The sequence below is a fragment of the Chamaea fasciata genome, unplaced genomic scaffold (assembly GCF_029207755.1).
Source record: "Chamaea fasciata isolate MVZ Bird 193981 ecotype frontalis unplaced genomic scaffold, bChaFas1.0.hap1 SCAF_1, whole genome shotgun sequence".
Lineage (NCBI taxonomy): Eukaryota > Metazoa > Chordata > Aves > Passeriformes > Sylviidae > Chamaea > Chamaea fasciata.
Genome location: NW_027094086.1, coordinates 143,816,188 through 143,831,679, shown reverse-complemented (window position 1 = coordinate 143,831,679; position 15,492 = coordinate 143,816,188). Strand labels below are relative to the sequence as shown.

Sequence of the window (15,492 nt, the reverse complement as noted above, 5' to 3'; positions counted from 1 at the left end):
CTGCCACCTACAATTTTGCGCTACTCCTGCATCATATCCAGAACACCACTGTGCAGGCCCTCTCTCCAAACCAAACAGAGGTTCAAGCACTTTGTCAGATTTACTGTCATGGTGTAAGTACAACACACTTCCTCACTGGCTGTGCCAGAAAACCAAAGAGTTCAGCATAAAGGCAGCAGGTAAACCAGTAACAACTTGTGTGCACTGGAAGCAAATCACTGAACACTAAAATATTTAAAAGCATTTAAAAAGAAAATAGCAATATTAAAGTACACATTATTATATGAAAACTTTCTTTGTAAATTAAGCAACCTCCAGATCAGATCTACTGATCTGTCACCCATGGTTCTGTGTGTAATGGATTACCTTAATGAACTAACAAGAAAAACTTCATTGGGGCTTTCCTTTTGGTAAATCAAAAGTAACAAAATTAACAGATTGGTAAAATTTTGGTTATTCACTTGAATACACCCAAGATAAGACACAAGGGAAAGAAATGTCACCTATAATTGCAAAACTTTCCAACACAAAAGACTTGAAAAACAATTGCTGGCAAATATGTTTTGTTATTAGACATCTATGTAAGACCTGAAAACAACACAAGCATATACTATATGTAACTTTCTAAAAAGCTCTATACACAGCCAAATGTAGCAGAAAATTTATTCCTGTTATAAACACTTACATGAACATGACAGAAATAAATGATTTTATCAAATGAACATGGACAGTTTAGGCACATTCACATCAACACTGTACTCATACCTAGCACACCCCCAAGACAAAAAAGAAATCCAAACACTTTCAAAAACCCAAATATCTTCCCTAAAATATAAACCAGTATAAAGATTAGCATGAACAAACAGAAAACAAGAAATTACTACGATTTAATCTGATCTATCAATCTCTACTGAATATTCTTTTAACACATACAAGTCAGATGACTGAACACTGGTCTTCTGTTCCCCCCCCCCCCCGTGAAACACTCTTATCATTTCCTGGCTGTCATTTGATATTTAACTGGCAGAGGGTGGGTGGGTGGAAAAGCGTTCTTTTTCTAGTTCAAGTATTTTAGGAGAAAGTCATTGAGTGAGGAACACCACATTTTAAGATATAAATTTAGTCTGCATCATAAAATTTATTACTAGACTAAGGCAACTTCCTAGCCACACACAAGAGAGAATTTAGCATTCCAGTTCAACAATTAGCAAGATGAATCAACAGCCTGTGGGAGGAGGGAAGACTTGCCTCAAAACAAACTACAATTTCTTCAAAATTCTGGACCAGCAAGCTTACTGCATTAGGAAATACTAACAAATGAAGAGAAGACATTTCCTCATTTGATGTATCATTACATTAATTACATTAACAGTCAGCTTGAAACATACAAAGAGCTCAAACACGCTAAATACCAAAAAGTACTGAGAGTTTGCCCTATAAGTCTGCACAAAAACTCACAGCTCAGAGCATGTCTTCTAATATTTTTCCCTACAGGGGGAAAAAAAAAAAAAAAAAAAAAAAAAAAAAAAAAAAAAACCACCAAAACAAAACCCCACAGGAGTTCTTGTAGAGCTTTTGGATATGAAGCTGTAAACTTACTCACTAGTCTACAGAGTATGCTGTGTGAAGAAGGGCATCTGAGAAATCACAGACACAGGGTTTTTTTTCTCTATCAAGCTATGCAGAGCTGAAATAAGGCACGAAGAACCACGCGGTACAAAGAAGCAGTAATGATGCTTAAATATAAAGCAAACTGTGAGTTCCCTGAGCTGTGAAGTTCCATTTCAGTTCTCCCCGCAAAGTTTTCCTCCACACAATTCATTTGTTTTCAGTAAGCTGTTTTTAAAAAATCACCTACAACCTTTAAGAGCAGAATTGTGGATCATAACACTGCATAATTAACTCAAATCAGAGCAATCAAGGTTTTACAGCTACCTTTATGCTTCAGCAAATCCTGCGATTACTTTTAAAACTGAAACAGGAAGACACTGCATTCTTAGACATTCACCTTCTTCCCACCTTCCTGCCAAGGACTGACAACAACAGAATGCAAGACAATGGATAGTCAATACATTTAATTTTACATTCTCTGTTGCATCTTTCAAAATTTTCTCAGAGGAAACTATTTCAAGTCTGCTTGGATAATTGACTGAGCCAGTATCTAACCAAAGGAATGCAAACAAAGGTTATGAAAACAATAGTGTAGTCTGTACCAGACTCAACTGAAGTTTTCACATAAACAGATGCCAAAAGTTATGCAATTTACATTGCAAATATAAATCTCTCAGTAAAAATGCTGCAACTGAACTAATGTAAACTCGACCCATGCTGCTATACGATAAGGACAGCCAAATGACAATGCAATTCTTGTCTGTCATATGACAGTTATTTTCAGCCAAGTAAAACTAGTTTCGTGTTTCTAGGATAGCAACAACTTCATGGTACATAAATCCAGACAGCTTCAGCTGAAAACCGTTAGTCCTGGTTCAGATTTTCAGCACTTCAGGAGAATTTTGTAGTCACATCAGGGTGTAGCAGACAAAACTTTGTGCAATGACTCACTATAAGGGAACGTTGGTCTTACAACAGTTTTTTATATAACAGGAGTTTCATTTGAAAAATAGTGTGTTTTAACGTTTGCTGCACAGAACTTTTAATACTATCTATTTAGCTGACAAGCATCCAAATAATTTAAAAGGTGTTACTACCTCCAACAAAACACCTCTCTAAAGATACTCTTTTTGTTTTTCTTGCTAGTACACTTACTATTTAAGCAAATACTTGCATTCTATGCAGAGAAGATTTCTTACCATTTGTAAGCCATAAATGGAGACTGAAAGCTAATTTAAAGGACAGCTTAAGACAAAAAGGAAAATGATAGAATAATTCAGGTAAGAAACTTCTGGAGTTCATCCAATCCAACCACACACTAAAAACACGGTCAACTTTTACACTGAATCAAAATACTGAGAGTTAACATGCTTGATGATATGTTAACACATCTGTTAAAACGTTCTAAGTTAGATATGCAAATTGATATTATAAATAGCTCCCACTCAAACTTTGCTTCCCCACAAAGACACCTCAGCAGCATTATTTGCCGCCCTTTTCCCAAGAACAGCCTCTTTGTGCAGGCCATTGCTCCATCTCACTTTAAACCTGAGCACAGGCTTTCGCCACCTCCCTCTTGAAGGCACTGGCACTTGTGTGGTCTCACAGTAAACTCATGAAACTCATCCAGCTGAACACCCAACTTGGCAGAAAACTCACAATTAGTTGGCCAAGCAAATTCTAATGTTGGCACGAGATGGCACCGGGAAAGTGCAGTTGGATGCAGAACACCCTTTATGTCAGGAGTGCACATTTACTTCATTTTGAAACTGCAGAATCAGTCCCTTTACTAACCCCCCTGATCCTCTCTGCCACAAGCATGAATGCAGGAATGCAGAGCAGAGCCTACAAATAAAATTTAAATTATCCTAAATAAGGACCAAGTAGAAAGAGGCTTTAAAATTCTCGCTGCTGCCCAAATTTTTAACTGTATCACAGGAAGCACATAGAGAGAACAAAACAAAGCCAACCAACCAAGCAAAAAAACCTGTGCCATTTAAAATGAAAGGAAATAAAAACTCCACCAATGTAACAAAGACTGAAAGACTGGTACGTGAAGCTTGGTGGAGCTGTTGGGAATAAAACACTAGAAGTAGGTTGGGGATGGGGAACAAATGATGTGCAAGAAGGCTTAGAAACACTCTTTTCCCCCCTCTCCCAGGCACACTATTAATGGGATTCAAGAAGACATGGGACACAGCTTCTTACCTGAACCCTGACGTTAGGATGGAAATTATAAGGCCTTTATACAGGAAAAAGGGATCAAAAAGTATCTTGAAAAGCTGAGGTAAATGGAAGGGACTTCCTAAGGCTAGTGTCCTGGTTTAACACAGGCCCTTAAAGCCAGAAAATGATTCCTAATTCTTGAACCTCGCTTTTGAAATGAGGTCTTTACAAAGCAACTTAAATCTGCACTAATTCCAGTCAATGGAGTAGAAGCCTACTACCAGATATGTCCCTAGCTGATGAGGAAAGTTTGTACAACCTCTCTTTCCAGTTCTGATAATGCATCAATTATGCCAGCTAAGAAACAGAGAAAATGTGGCACATGCCAGAAAAGAAACCCAACAAATTCAAATTAGTTATGTTCAAAAAGGAAACTAATATTTTTAATTACACTATCATCTTTTCCTACCTGCCCCAACAGAACTTCGAGAGGTCAAGGCCACCTCAGTATAGTTTAGACTGCCTAAGAAACAAAAGTGAAGATCCTTTTTTTTTTTCCCTGCAAAACACGAAAAGCATTTAGTGCATGGCTGATGGAACCAAAAAAGGGTCCTGGATCAGTTCATGCTATCTTGGATAACTACAAAGTCTGTCAAACACATAAATCTGGCAATTGGGTCACACCATTTCACACACTTTTAGCAAATTCTTGGTTTAATTCCTCCCTCTTGGTTCTTATCAAACATTTTCTTTCTCAACTTCACAGAACTCCCTCCTCATTCAACTGAAAAAAAGTCTTATCCAGAATCAAAGTGCCATATGATCTAAAAACTATACAATTGATAGTCTCAGACTTCTCTAAACAGTTCAGCTTCAGAATTTACTGAATTTCAAACAGTTGCTTCAAATAAAAGCACTCTCCCCCTATTCTTATCAAAACACTGTTTCCTCAGTGTTATTCACATCTGATTTCTATGTTGAACACACCAACTCTGTATATCCTTTATTTTCATTAAGTGTTCACAAACAGCAACCAAAGATAAGGATTAAATTTTCCTCTTTGAAGTGGTACAGTATTTACCCTGAATGTGCAAAAGCAGCCCTACACGTTTTAAATTCTGCTGCCCTTTCAAGTTTGGTACATAACCCTTAGAAGGTGGCCCCTGCCAGGCCACAGGAAAGCTCCAAAGCTGCTGGAGGGTGTCCATTCTCCACTTCCTTAGGAAAGGGTGGCATCAGATTTAATTTATATTGTCCAAGAGTAAAGAAAAGCAAAGACAAAGGTAAGATACCACAGGTCAAACAACTCTGTATCTAAATTAGCAATGTCTCATACCAAATCTATTATTTCTGTAGTACGTCCAGAAGAATCATAATTTTTTACAGATTTCCTTTTATCTACATATCAGAACATACCAAATCAGTCTAATTACAGATTAATTCATAATCATTAACTTTTGCTTTCAGAACCTTATGTACCGTTATAAGACTCTGACAAACTCATTTCAGACACTACAGTGGATATTAGATATTAGCATTCTTTTGAAACTTGATATTATTTGAAAGAAAGTGTTTTGGTTTTGGTTTTTTTTAAAAAAAAAAGATTCAATATGGATATATGGCCAGCAAAGGTCAAACGAAGTCATGCCAAAGGCAATTTCAGCAACTAGAGAACTAGTGATGAATTGATAAATGGGAGATAAATAATTTGGTTTATATTGAAGTTTAAGTCCAAGAACTTTATCTTACTAGAAACAACATGCCACCACTTCTTTAATTTTAAAGAAAAAGAACAGGACGCCAAGGAATTGTTTTGAACACTTCAAATGTATAAAACAGGCTTTCATTACTATAAACTGAACTGAAAATGTTTTGACAAAAATCCTGACTCAACTTTACTTCCCAGAAAGCTCTCATGTTAAAAATAAATTAAAAAATCTCAGATTGCATATCCCACCACACTTTGATATGCCAATAATCTCAAAAAGCAGTTGTAATTTAAAGTGAGAAGAATCTTGTACAAGAGGCAGAAAAGGTTGACTGTTACCCTAGATTTCTTTTTCTTCCACAAAACCTCAATCTCTACAGACAAGATCTTTCTGATTCCTGCATTTTCAAATATGGGCCAGTCCTTATATGCACAGCCACTTAAGACATGGAAGCAACACTAGCAGACCAAAATGCAAAATTAAACAATACCAAACAAGCAAACAAAAAAACCCTAAAGAGACCTGTACACATCTCCCTTAGTTATTCAGACAAACAGACTAACATATTTAAAGAATATTTACAGTAGTCCCAAAACTCAGTATTCATTTTTATGAAATAATAATTTGTTAGATGAAAAAAGAATGTATTAGACATATGTATTTAGAAAGCCTGTATGACCTACAAAGAGTTCAAGAGGTGTACCAACACTTTCAGGCTAACGTTTTTCTTTAGTAGTTTGATATCATGTTCATAAACATCAACTCAACATGTGAGCTTCTACCATAAACATTTTGGAAAGGGATCTTTATATATCAATCATATAGTGAGGCTCACCACATTACTGGGTGAGAGAAAGAGGTTTGGGACAGACATCATCTCAGCATAGCTTCAACACACTCAGCTTGAAAACTCTGAGAAACAGGAAGATACAATCAATTGTCCAATTTCTTTTTTTTTTTCCCTTTTGGCTCTCCATTCCCAAATCTATTATTAATATTTCTGCTAACTACGGAGTACTCTTTGGATGTCACTCAGGTTACCACAATTTCAAGAAGTTATACTGAACCAAATTAAACTCCTCCTTTTAAGAAGAAAGCCCAACCACAAAAACACACACAACCCACAATACACATATTTGCATATTCATATACTATGAATCAGCTAGAACAGAACACAGTTTAAAATGAAAAATACTCAGGCAGAAGAAGGACACAGAGTTCAGATGTTAAGTACTCACACGTTACTACTCTATTCTTACTCACACCCCTTCACCCTTTCCAGACACAGGCTGGCAGCCTGGAGCAGCGGCCACCTGCCGTACTCACCACCCAAACTGATCAGATGCTGCTTGACACTAAGTTTCTTCACATGGGAGTCATTTCTCTTATAAATCACTCCTTTGCAAATTCCATCTAAACTAACATGCTCAGCTAGTTTGGCGAATGGATCAGAACAACGTGTCACAATGTCTCAGTGTCTTCAAATTTCATATGCTGTAGAAAAACCCTCCTACAGTTCCTACAGCTGCAGCAGTAACAGCAGTAACTAAAGGTGTAACAAGAAGAGGAAAACCTTTTTCTTCTGTAGCAAATAACACACACGGTATTGCAGAAGTCCACCAATTTATCAGCTTTACTGAGTACATCAGCAGGGATTCTTTGGAGATTCTTGCACTGAACCATTTATCTAAGATCTAGTAAGCAAGTTTGATTCTGTGTCCTCAAGAAATCTTCAAATCAAATACATGAGAGCATAACCACCTTAACCCTCTCTGCAAATGTCACTCAGCACAGGTGTGTTCTGCAGTTAGAGATATCAAACCACTTTTCTTCCACAAATGCTGGCTCTGCCTTTCCAATACCAGTAAAAAAACAAAGTCTTTGTTGCTCTAATCATAGAATTGGACATTATCTCCTTTCTCGAAGTGTAGCAGTGGTACAGCACTTCAGTGGTGACCCACAATACTCACAATCTGCAAAAACTTCATAGAGCTTCCCATGAGAAAGAAGACCTACCAGATTTCTTTACAATAGCACTCCAAATAAGTTTAATTAAAAAGGTGATTACACCTATTTAGATTTAGGCAGGCTTTTTCCTCTTTCTTAAGTAGATGAGAAAATAATAATTTAAAAAAAAAAAAAAAAAAAAAAAAAAAAACATAAAAATCACTCCAAACTAGAGCAAGAGTGTAGAACCCAAAACAGCGCAGCAGACTTGTGATTAACGTTCTAGCATGTCACTACTTTTACTACAATCACATACAGTATTGCAGTTTCTGTATAATACATACATAAGATTACAAAAAGATTGTCTAAATCTGCTTTCAGAATCAATTCTTCAAAAATGCTAAGATTTGCTCCCATTTTGGTCACCTGCTGATTGCTGACAGACTGCACAGAGATACAGCTCCTGGTACCAGGCCAAATTTACATTTTATCTGGGGAAAAAAAATTCAGCATGGCTTTTTATCTGTATATTGAAGAAAACAGGAGCCGAAGTTTCACTAATCTGAAAACATGTTGAATATAATATGTTGGCATGTTATGAAAGTGGCACTGAGCAACAAGAACCACTGCTAAAATGAAAAAATTAGAATAACTTTTTCCGCTGATCTGAGAAAGAACAAAGTAAATTTGTTATACTCCTTATATTATTAAATTCCATTATCATTTTTAAAATAAAAGGTAACATGATACCTGGCCTATAACAACTTAAGAGTCCTGGTTTCCTACTTTTGCTCCTCTGTGTAGTGACACTTAAGTTGCCACTTTCCTTATACACGTTTGTGTCTACATTACATTCATTCCAGTATAAAATACATCTGGTGCATAAAAATGCTGCAGATAAAGGGGAAATGTCTTTCTCTAAAGACCTTTTCATTTTTTAAAATGTCTTTTTTTAAAGACAATTTTGGTCTCCACTTCTTTCTCACTGTAAGTTCGGCTGCCTAGTTCTAAATTACTTGGAAAAGCACCCACCTCTGCTCCCTCCTACCCCATCTAATCCATGACACCTTTCAAACACCCAGCACAGCTAGAACTACATGTTAGCAAGTCTATGAGTACAGATTTTTTTTTAACAGTAAATGCAGTATTTTTCAGCGCATACTTATTTGTTGTTAATTCTGTGTTGACATTTTAAGTAACAGAACTTGTTGAATTAGTTCATTTTACATGAACAGTACAGAATATTCCTGATATATAACCTCATGCTCATGTAGAATAAGTAAATCTAATTTAGGAAACTAATAATTAACATTGCAAACTCTATCTAGTGTGGTGGCACAACAGTATCATCTTCAAACTGCAACTGAGCATATTGCCAGGAGAAAAACATTCTCCTGAAATAATTACTTTTAAAAAAATAAATAATTCAATGCAGCATTACTGAGTACTTAATATCAACCACTAAAGCAACAGAAAATACCAAGGTGTGTGGGGAAAGGGAATCATACCTCACAAAGCTAAAGCTCTTCTCCAATCAAGTGCACAGGAAGATACCACAGAGCAAATAAATCTTTGAGATACCACATAATTTTAGTTGAAAAATGGTTTATTACACCTTAGTATCAGTCCCAGAAGAGTACAAAGTTTCCTATATTTAAAACACAGCATTGTCCTACTCATGCAATTTGAAATTTACTTCCATAATCAGAAACCAACAGAAAATACAACAGTTTAGAGTTCGCACTGAGATGGCTCAAGCTGATCCCTATTAGAGATGTCAGGTTCCATCCAGCAGCTCTTATTTCAAATATGACTGAAATTCATAAATCCCCAGGAAAATACGCATAATGCAGAAGAAAGAACAACAGCAGTTTTTCAAAATGCATTACAGAAGCAGCATAAGACTCACGTAAACCTTAAGGACTATGACAGCAGACACTGAAGACCACTTCTGATTTACACAGGTCCTCAGTTTTACATTCAGATTACATTTATTCTGGAAGCTACTTTTATTTGAAAGAAGGATGCTTCCAGAACATAGCAAATACATCAGCAGAAAGAAAAGAACCCAGACCTTTAAAATTTATGAACATGGATAAAGAGGGAGGAAAAAAATAACAAAAAAAAAAAAAAAAATCTACAGCAAATAAAAAATCTACACCATTTGCCAACTGGTGTGTGAGAAGGTCACACTTCTGGGAAACCCGGCATACTGATCAGCTGCTTTCTCACAATGCCATAGGATATATGCAGGTGCTTGTAGCCAGCACTCAAATTTTTTTTTTGCTTCTGACTTCAATCAGGAGGCCCCTTTCTAAATCTTTAGTTATTTGGACAACTCCACACAGAAATTAATTGCCATTTTATCAAAGGTAACGAACTGCGACTTAAAATAAAACTTACACACAGCACTAGGCTTGAATATCTATGGCTTAGTTACCAGCAGATTGTTGCTATATACAAGCCTTCACTACAAATCTAGCTTCAATTAATTCATTTTAAATGCATCACCAGAACATTTCCATTATGTTGCCGTGTGATTACAGGAAAAACCACAGGTGACGTAAGAGCTATTAACTCCATTATTTGAGACTCACATCTCTGCTTCAAGATGTAGAATCTCCTGTACACTGTACTCGTTTTTATCATGCTCTTCCACCAGAACTTTGGCAAAAGACACGATGAAAGAGGAGTAAGAGACTCCAGTCTCACATCTACCCACTCTATTCTCTCCCATAACTTCCTCAGTAGAGCTAGAACAGGTCACATCAGGTATTGCAATCTGATCACACGAAAACAGCTACCTGGACTCTTATCATCTCAATACTGCGGGATGCACAGTCACTGCAGTGAGTCCCTACGTGAGATGTGGGTGACTAAAGGTCAGGAGCAGAGAGCAGTCAATAAAGGAATCGCAGGGAAAGACTCGGCAGAAACCCTCAGACTTCGAGTACGGGCACTAAGAGAGCAGCAAGCCCTGCACAGCGCATCGCGGGGGCACTGGGAGGCCTTGGATGCGCACTGGCAGCTGGCAGCCGCATCAAAAACATCATTAATCCTCCAAAGGAGAAACTACAAACAAAAGTATTCAACTTTGAAGCTGGATTTAAGCTAAAAAAAATTTAAAAAAAAAAAAAAAAGGTAAGTAACGTTAGTTCTGAAGACCTAGTAGAAAGCCTAAAACTTTCAACGGAAGATTCGGAAGATTCGGATAAAGCCTTTTGAAAAACCCACCACATCAATGCACAAATAAAGCCACCACAGCCCCTGTACCTTAGTCCTCATGTCACAGCCCTGAAACCACTTAGAAACATCACCTCGCTCCTGGCTCACACCTCATTTGGTAACACTCTGCTGGAAAGACCTAACCGCACCAAAGAGGCGATTCTATTTCCCTCCCATCTCAACTTTGTAAGGGACGGCCCAAGCCGCGACATCCGCGTTCCGCCGAAAGACCGCGCTAGGACCAAGCCGTGCGCGTCACTGGCACCTGAGGGCAAAGAAACCCAAACCCCGCAGTAAAGTTTGTATCTGCGAGGGGAACAGCGGCCACGGCAGGCTCAGGCTGTCACCGCCGTCAGCGCCGCGGAGCGGGCGGCGGGGACACGGACAGGCCACCCCGGCGAAGGGAGAACGGGAGGGAAGGGACCCGCTGCCGCCGCTGCAGCGTCTCGGAAGAGGCTGGCGAGCCGGGACAAGCAGCCGTGGGGCGCGGGAGATGCAATGCCCTCACCCCTCCCGGCAGGCCGGCTCTGGGGCTCCGGCCTCCGGCCTGTGGCGCAGCCCGGCGTGCCGGGGCGGGGGGGACCGCGGCGGGGCTGGGTGTCACGCAGGTCCCGGGGAGGTAACAGGCCCCGGCCCGCCGGGCGCGGGTGCTCGCGGCAGCGCCGAAGGGTGTTGGCCACTCACCCACGCAGGCAGATCCGCGGAGGAGACGCTGAGCCGCACCGCCTCCTCCTCGTCCTCCAGGAAGGCGAGCGCCCGGCCCAGGCGGGAGCTCTTGCCGCCGCGGTGCCTGCGGATCCAGAAGAGCCCGCACAGGGCGATGAGCACCCAGCTGAAGCTCAGCCCCAGGTAGCCCAGCACATACACGGGGAAGATCAGCACGAAGCTCCTCGCAAACTGCGACACCAATCCCGTCACGTCCACGCTCAGTAGCGGTGGAGGCGACTCCGGCGCAGGGTCCGCAGCCGCCGCGTTCTCCGCGGCGGGATCCGCGGCGGACCCCGCGCCGGGGGGCTGCTTAGCGGCTGCCCCGCTCATGCTACCGCAGCGGCGGCTCCTACTGCTGCTGCCGCTCCTCCCGCTGCTCCTCCTCCTCGGGCGCTGGCTGAGAGCGGGCAGGGGGCAGGGCGGCGGCGGCTGCCCCTCCTCGCATCCCGCTCACCGCGCTCCGGCACCACCCGCCGCCGCTTCCGGGCTCGGCCGGCCCAGCTCCGAGCGCCGCTGCCGCCGGGAGGAGGCGGCTCGGCCCCGGCCGCCGCTATTGGCGCCCGGCCGCCGCACGAACGCCTCTGCTCGCCTCCTCCCCCGCCCCGGGCAGCCTCCTGCCCTCCCCTCCGCCGCTCGCTCATCCCTCCCTCGCAGGCCTGCCCGGGAAGCGCGGGTTCGCGCTGCCGCCGGGAGCCGCGTCCGCCCGGGCCCCTGCCCGGCTGCCCTCGGGGCCGTCGCTGCGCGGCCTCCGGGAATGCGGGAAGAGGAGCGCGGCTCTGGGGCCAGCGCCGGTAGAGGGGCTCTTGGTGGGTGGCAGGAGCAGGACGAGCGTGCCAAGGCGTGTGTGCACTTCCTCATGGGCAAACCACACCGTCTCCCAATCTATTCAGTCACGTACGCGGCTGTTTCTACCTGTTACGCCCTTCGATAACAGCCTTCGTGTCTCGCTTTGTTCCCTGTTGATGGATATCATTAAAGGAGAGACTGGTCAATGTCTCAAAGGAACCAGACGCTGGTCACTCCGCGCCTTAGTTACAACAGGTGTTTCCTGAAGCTTTGCTCACACAATCCTCACATAAAGCTGCCTCCTGTGTCATCTTGTTAACACACACGAGTGCCGAGGGTGGCACCCGCTGTCTTGGGATTTGTTAAACCGAAAAAGCTGATTTTATAACAGGCTTGTGTCCTGTGTCCCTTTAACACCTGGTCCCCGCACCATCCCTCTTATCATTCCTTTACCTTTTCAAATAACTTTAGTGTACCCACCAGTTTCGTAAGAGGCAGCTGTTGCTCGTCCGTAGCTGTGTCCTAATCGGTTTGCTGGTACACAGAGATTAAACTCCGCATTTAACAGGAGTTTGCTTTATTTTGTTGTTGGGGGGGACGGGATGGGAGAGGGTTGATTTGTTTGTTGGGCTGTTTTGGGACTTTGTTTTTTCTTTTTTAATTTTTAATTTATTTTTAAATAGCTAACCTTTCACTTAGTGGGAATGAGGGTCCTTTCTCCTCTCTTCAGATGCCAATTTTCACAAAATGTGTAGGACTTTGAGACTCAATATTTGCAGGCAGTGAAGAGAGGAGAATGACTTTTAGCCAATAGGCTGAAAAGTTATGAAAACACACAAAAATGGACAAATAGGAAAGCTGTATAAGCTTCATTTTCTTAGGAAGTGAAAGTAACCTCATCTGAATTATCCAGAGAAAGGGAAAGTCAAAAAGGCAGTGGCATCAAAGGAAAATTTGTTTGTTTAGTGTGGCACAGCAGAATTGGAAAAATAATCCGTTTTTTGACAACTGAATGTTTTCTTATCTTTCCAAAATCCCTGCATGCCTGCCATCAGACTCAACTGACCATTCTAAGCTAAAATAATTTCTGGCCATAGACTCCTGCTCTTCTTCACTGCCTCTTTACCGCTGACGCTGTATGTTCCCTGTCTGTGTATTTAGATTACTCAGGATGAACATTCAGAACAACCAAATGATACAAAAAGATGTAACAAAATCAGTGATTTTCAACTAGGTGGTAATCCAAGTTTTGAAATTATAATTTACTTTGGGTCTTCTAGAGAACTCAAAACACTTACAGGCTGTAACCATGAAGGAACTGAAGAGCACCATAAGACCCTAAGAAAGCTTGTGACCTTAAACTGAGAGTATCAAGTATGATCTGTGACCCCTTTGGACACCAGTGAAATTAACTGCAGTAAATCTGAGTGATTTTTTGCATTTTTTGAATTCCTCTTCTAATAACTTACTCTGCTTACAATGTGACTTTAATGGCACTCACTCCTGAGTTTCAGTAACACCAAGTACAAATGGCCACACTGTATGTTGGCTCCCTCCATTACAACCAACACTATTAATAGTCTCTCATTTTTTCAAGTCTTTTGTTCTCAGCTTTGGAGTCCATTGTCCATTTTATTTCTCTATCCGGCCTCACAGTGTCTGAGTCAAAATACAACTGTACCACAAATTAAAGTGAAAATTCGAAATGAGAGGAAAAAAAGTGATTGAATAATGTGATATTTGGCAAGTAACACTTTACCATAAGCTACATATTATTCTGCTCTCATGTATGTCCAACGTGTATTTTGAAAATTAGCTGAATATACGATTTAGAGGAGTACCCCACACAGTCAAATTTAATACAATGGAGAAACACAACAGGAAATAAAAATTAATCTTGTAGGAGCATTTAGGATGAGAAATGCAATATAATTGTAGACCAGGCAGCCTAGCGCTGATCCTGTGCAGAGTAATTCATTAATCATTAATCGATGTGGAAGTTTGATTAATCAGAACTAAAAGTGGGTGACTGTGTGCCAATCAAATAGGAAACCAGAAGTAAGATCTTGTAGCATGAATTTGATAACGTTTATCTGTAACATCAAGAAGGAGTTCTGATAAAGAGGTTACCGCTGACTTCTAAGAACTTTTGTAGATAACTGACTTGGGCCCACACAATATTTTGATGAAGAAACTGGGTGGTATGAAATTAGCGTAGCCATTGTTGTAATAGACACAAAAGAGTCTTGTTAAAATCAAGATATAAAGGCTGCTGCTAGAGGATAAATTAGGGTTAGTTACTCCATTATAAATTTTTTAATAAAATGTTCTAGATAAACACTAGTTATTTATTTATCCTAATCTTGGGAATGTTCATTCACATATTTCCTGATCCTTTATTTTAGTATTTTAGAACGTAGTCTTTTGTGCATCAGGATCTCCTGAAGATAATCACTTATGGCCAGAGGTTGCTCTGGCTTCTCCTAAGTATCCTATAATCAATTGTATCAGCTACACAGCTGATTATATTTATTTCATTTAATAACATTTATTCTTTTCACGTCCTGGCTTTTTTAGGCCTGTTTCATTATTAGAATTTTAATTAATCTTTTTTTTTTGCAACATTCTTTTATACCCATTCTTAGCCATATGTGTTTGCTTCTCCTTTTTGCACTTTCAAATGTCATAGCTTTCATTGCAAGGTACTGTCATCCTGTGTTTCCCTTTACATCGCATCACCAGCAGTTTGCCATGAAGATTTTTTTCCCAGCAAATACCAGCACTACTCTCCAGAATGACTTCCTAAATCTTCCCAGATCTTGTTTGTACATCTTTTTTGACAATGAGAAAAATTGGAAAACTCAGTTTATGTGGTAAAAAAGAAAACCTAAATTTCCCCGACTTCTTTGGATTTCACACATGAAAACCTGTTTTGGAAGCAATTTTAATTGTTACTTCGTGACCACTTTCAGTAACAGTTTATTTCCCTGAAGGACAATATATGGTATTACACCTTATTTTACCCAACAGCATTATTGCAATCTAATGGTTCCCTCTAGACTTTTGAGCTATTGAAGAGAAACCTTTATTGAATAGAAATCTGAGAATTTTTGCTGAGAAACTTTATCCTTTAAAAAACTGAATTATTAATGAAAATATAATTTACATGAAATTTTATCCTAGTAGATTCTCATGATGAAATACTCTCTACTTCTGTGTTTGATTTTATGTAGCTGCCTCAATCTGCTCCAGATTATCTAGTATAGACCACAAATATTTTTTGCCTGCTTCAAATTATCTAATATATAACACAAAGAATAGTCAAAAGACTCTAACATAC

The 15,492-nt window shown here is 40.3% G+C and overlaps 1 protein-coding gene across 1 annotated transcript in view; it reads right to left on the bottom strand.

The window, feature by feature from the left end:
- The window catches only part of ESYT2 (extended synaptotagmin 2), an 81,646-nt gene extending 69,639 nt beyond the window's left edge, over positions 1-12,007 (bottom strand). The window contains 2 exon segments of the mRNA XM_066200686.1: positions 11,343-11,743; positions 11,746-12,007. Coding sequence (XP_066056783.1) covers positions 11,343-11,743; positions 11,746-12,007 — 663 coding nt within the window.
- Positions 12,008-15,492: the final 3,485 nt, after the last annotated feature.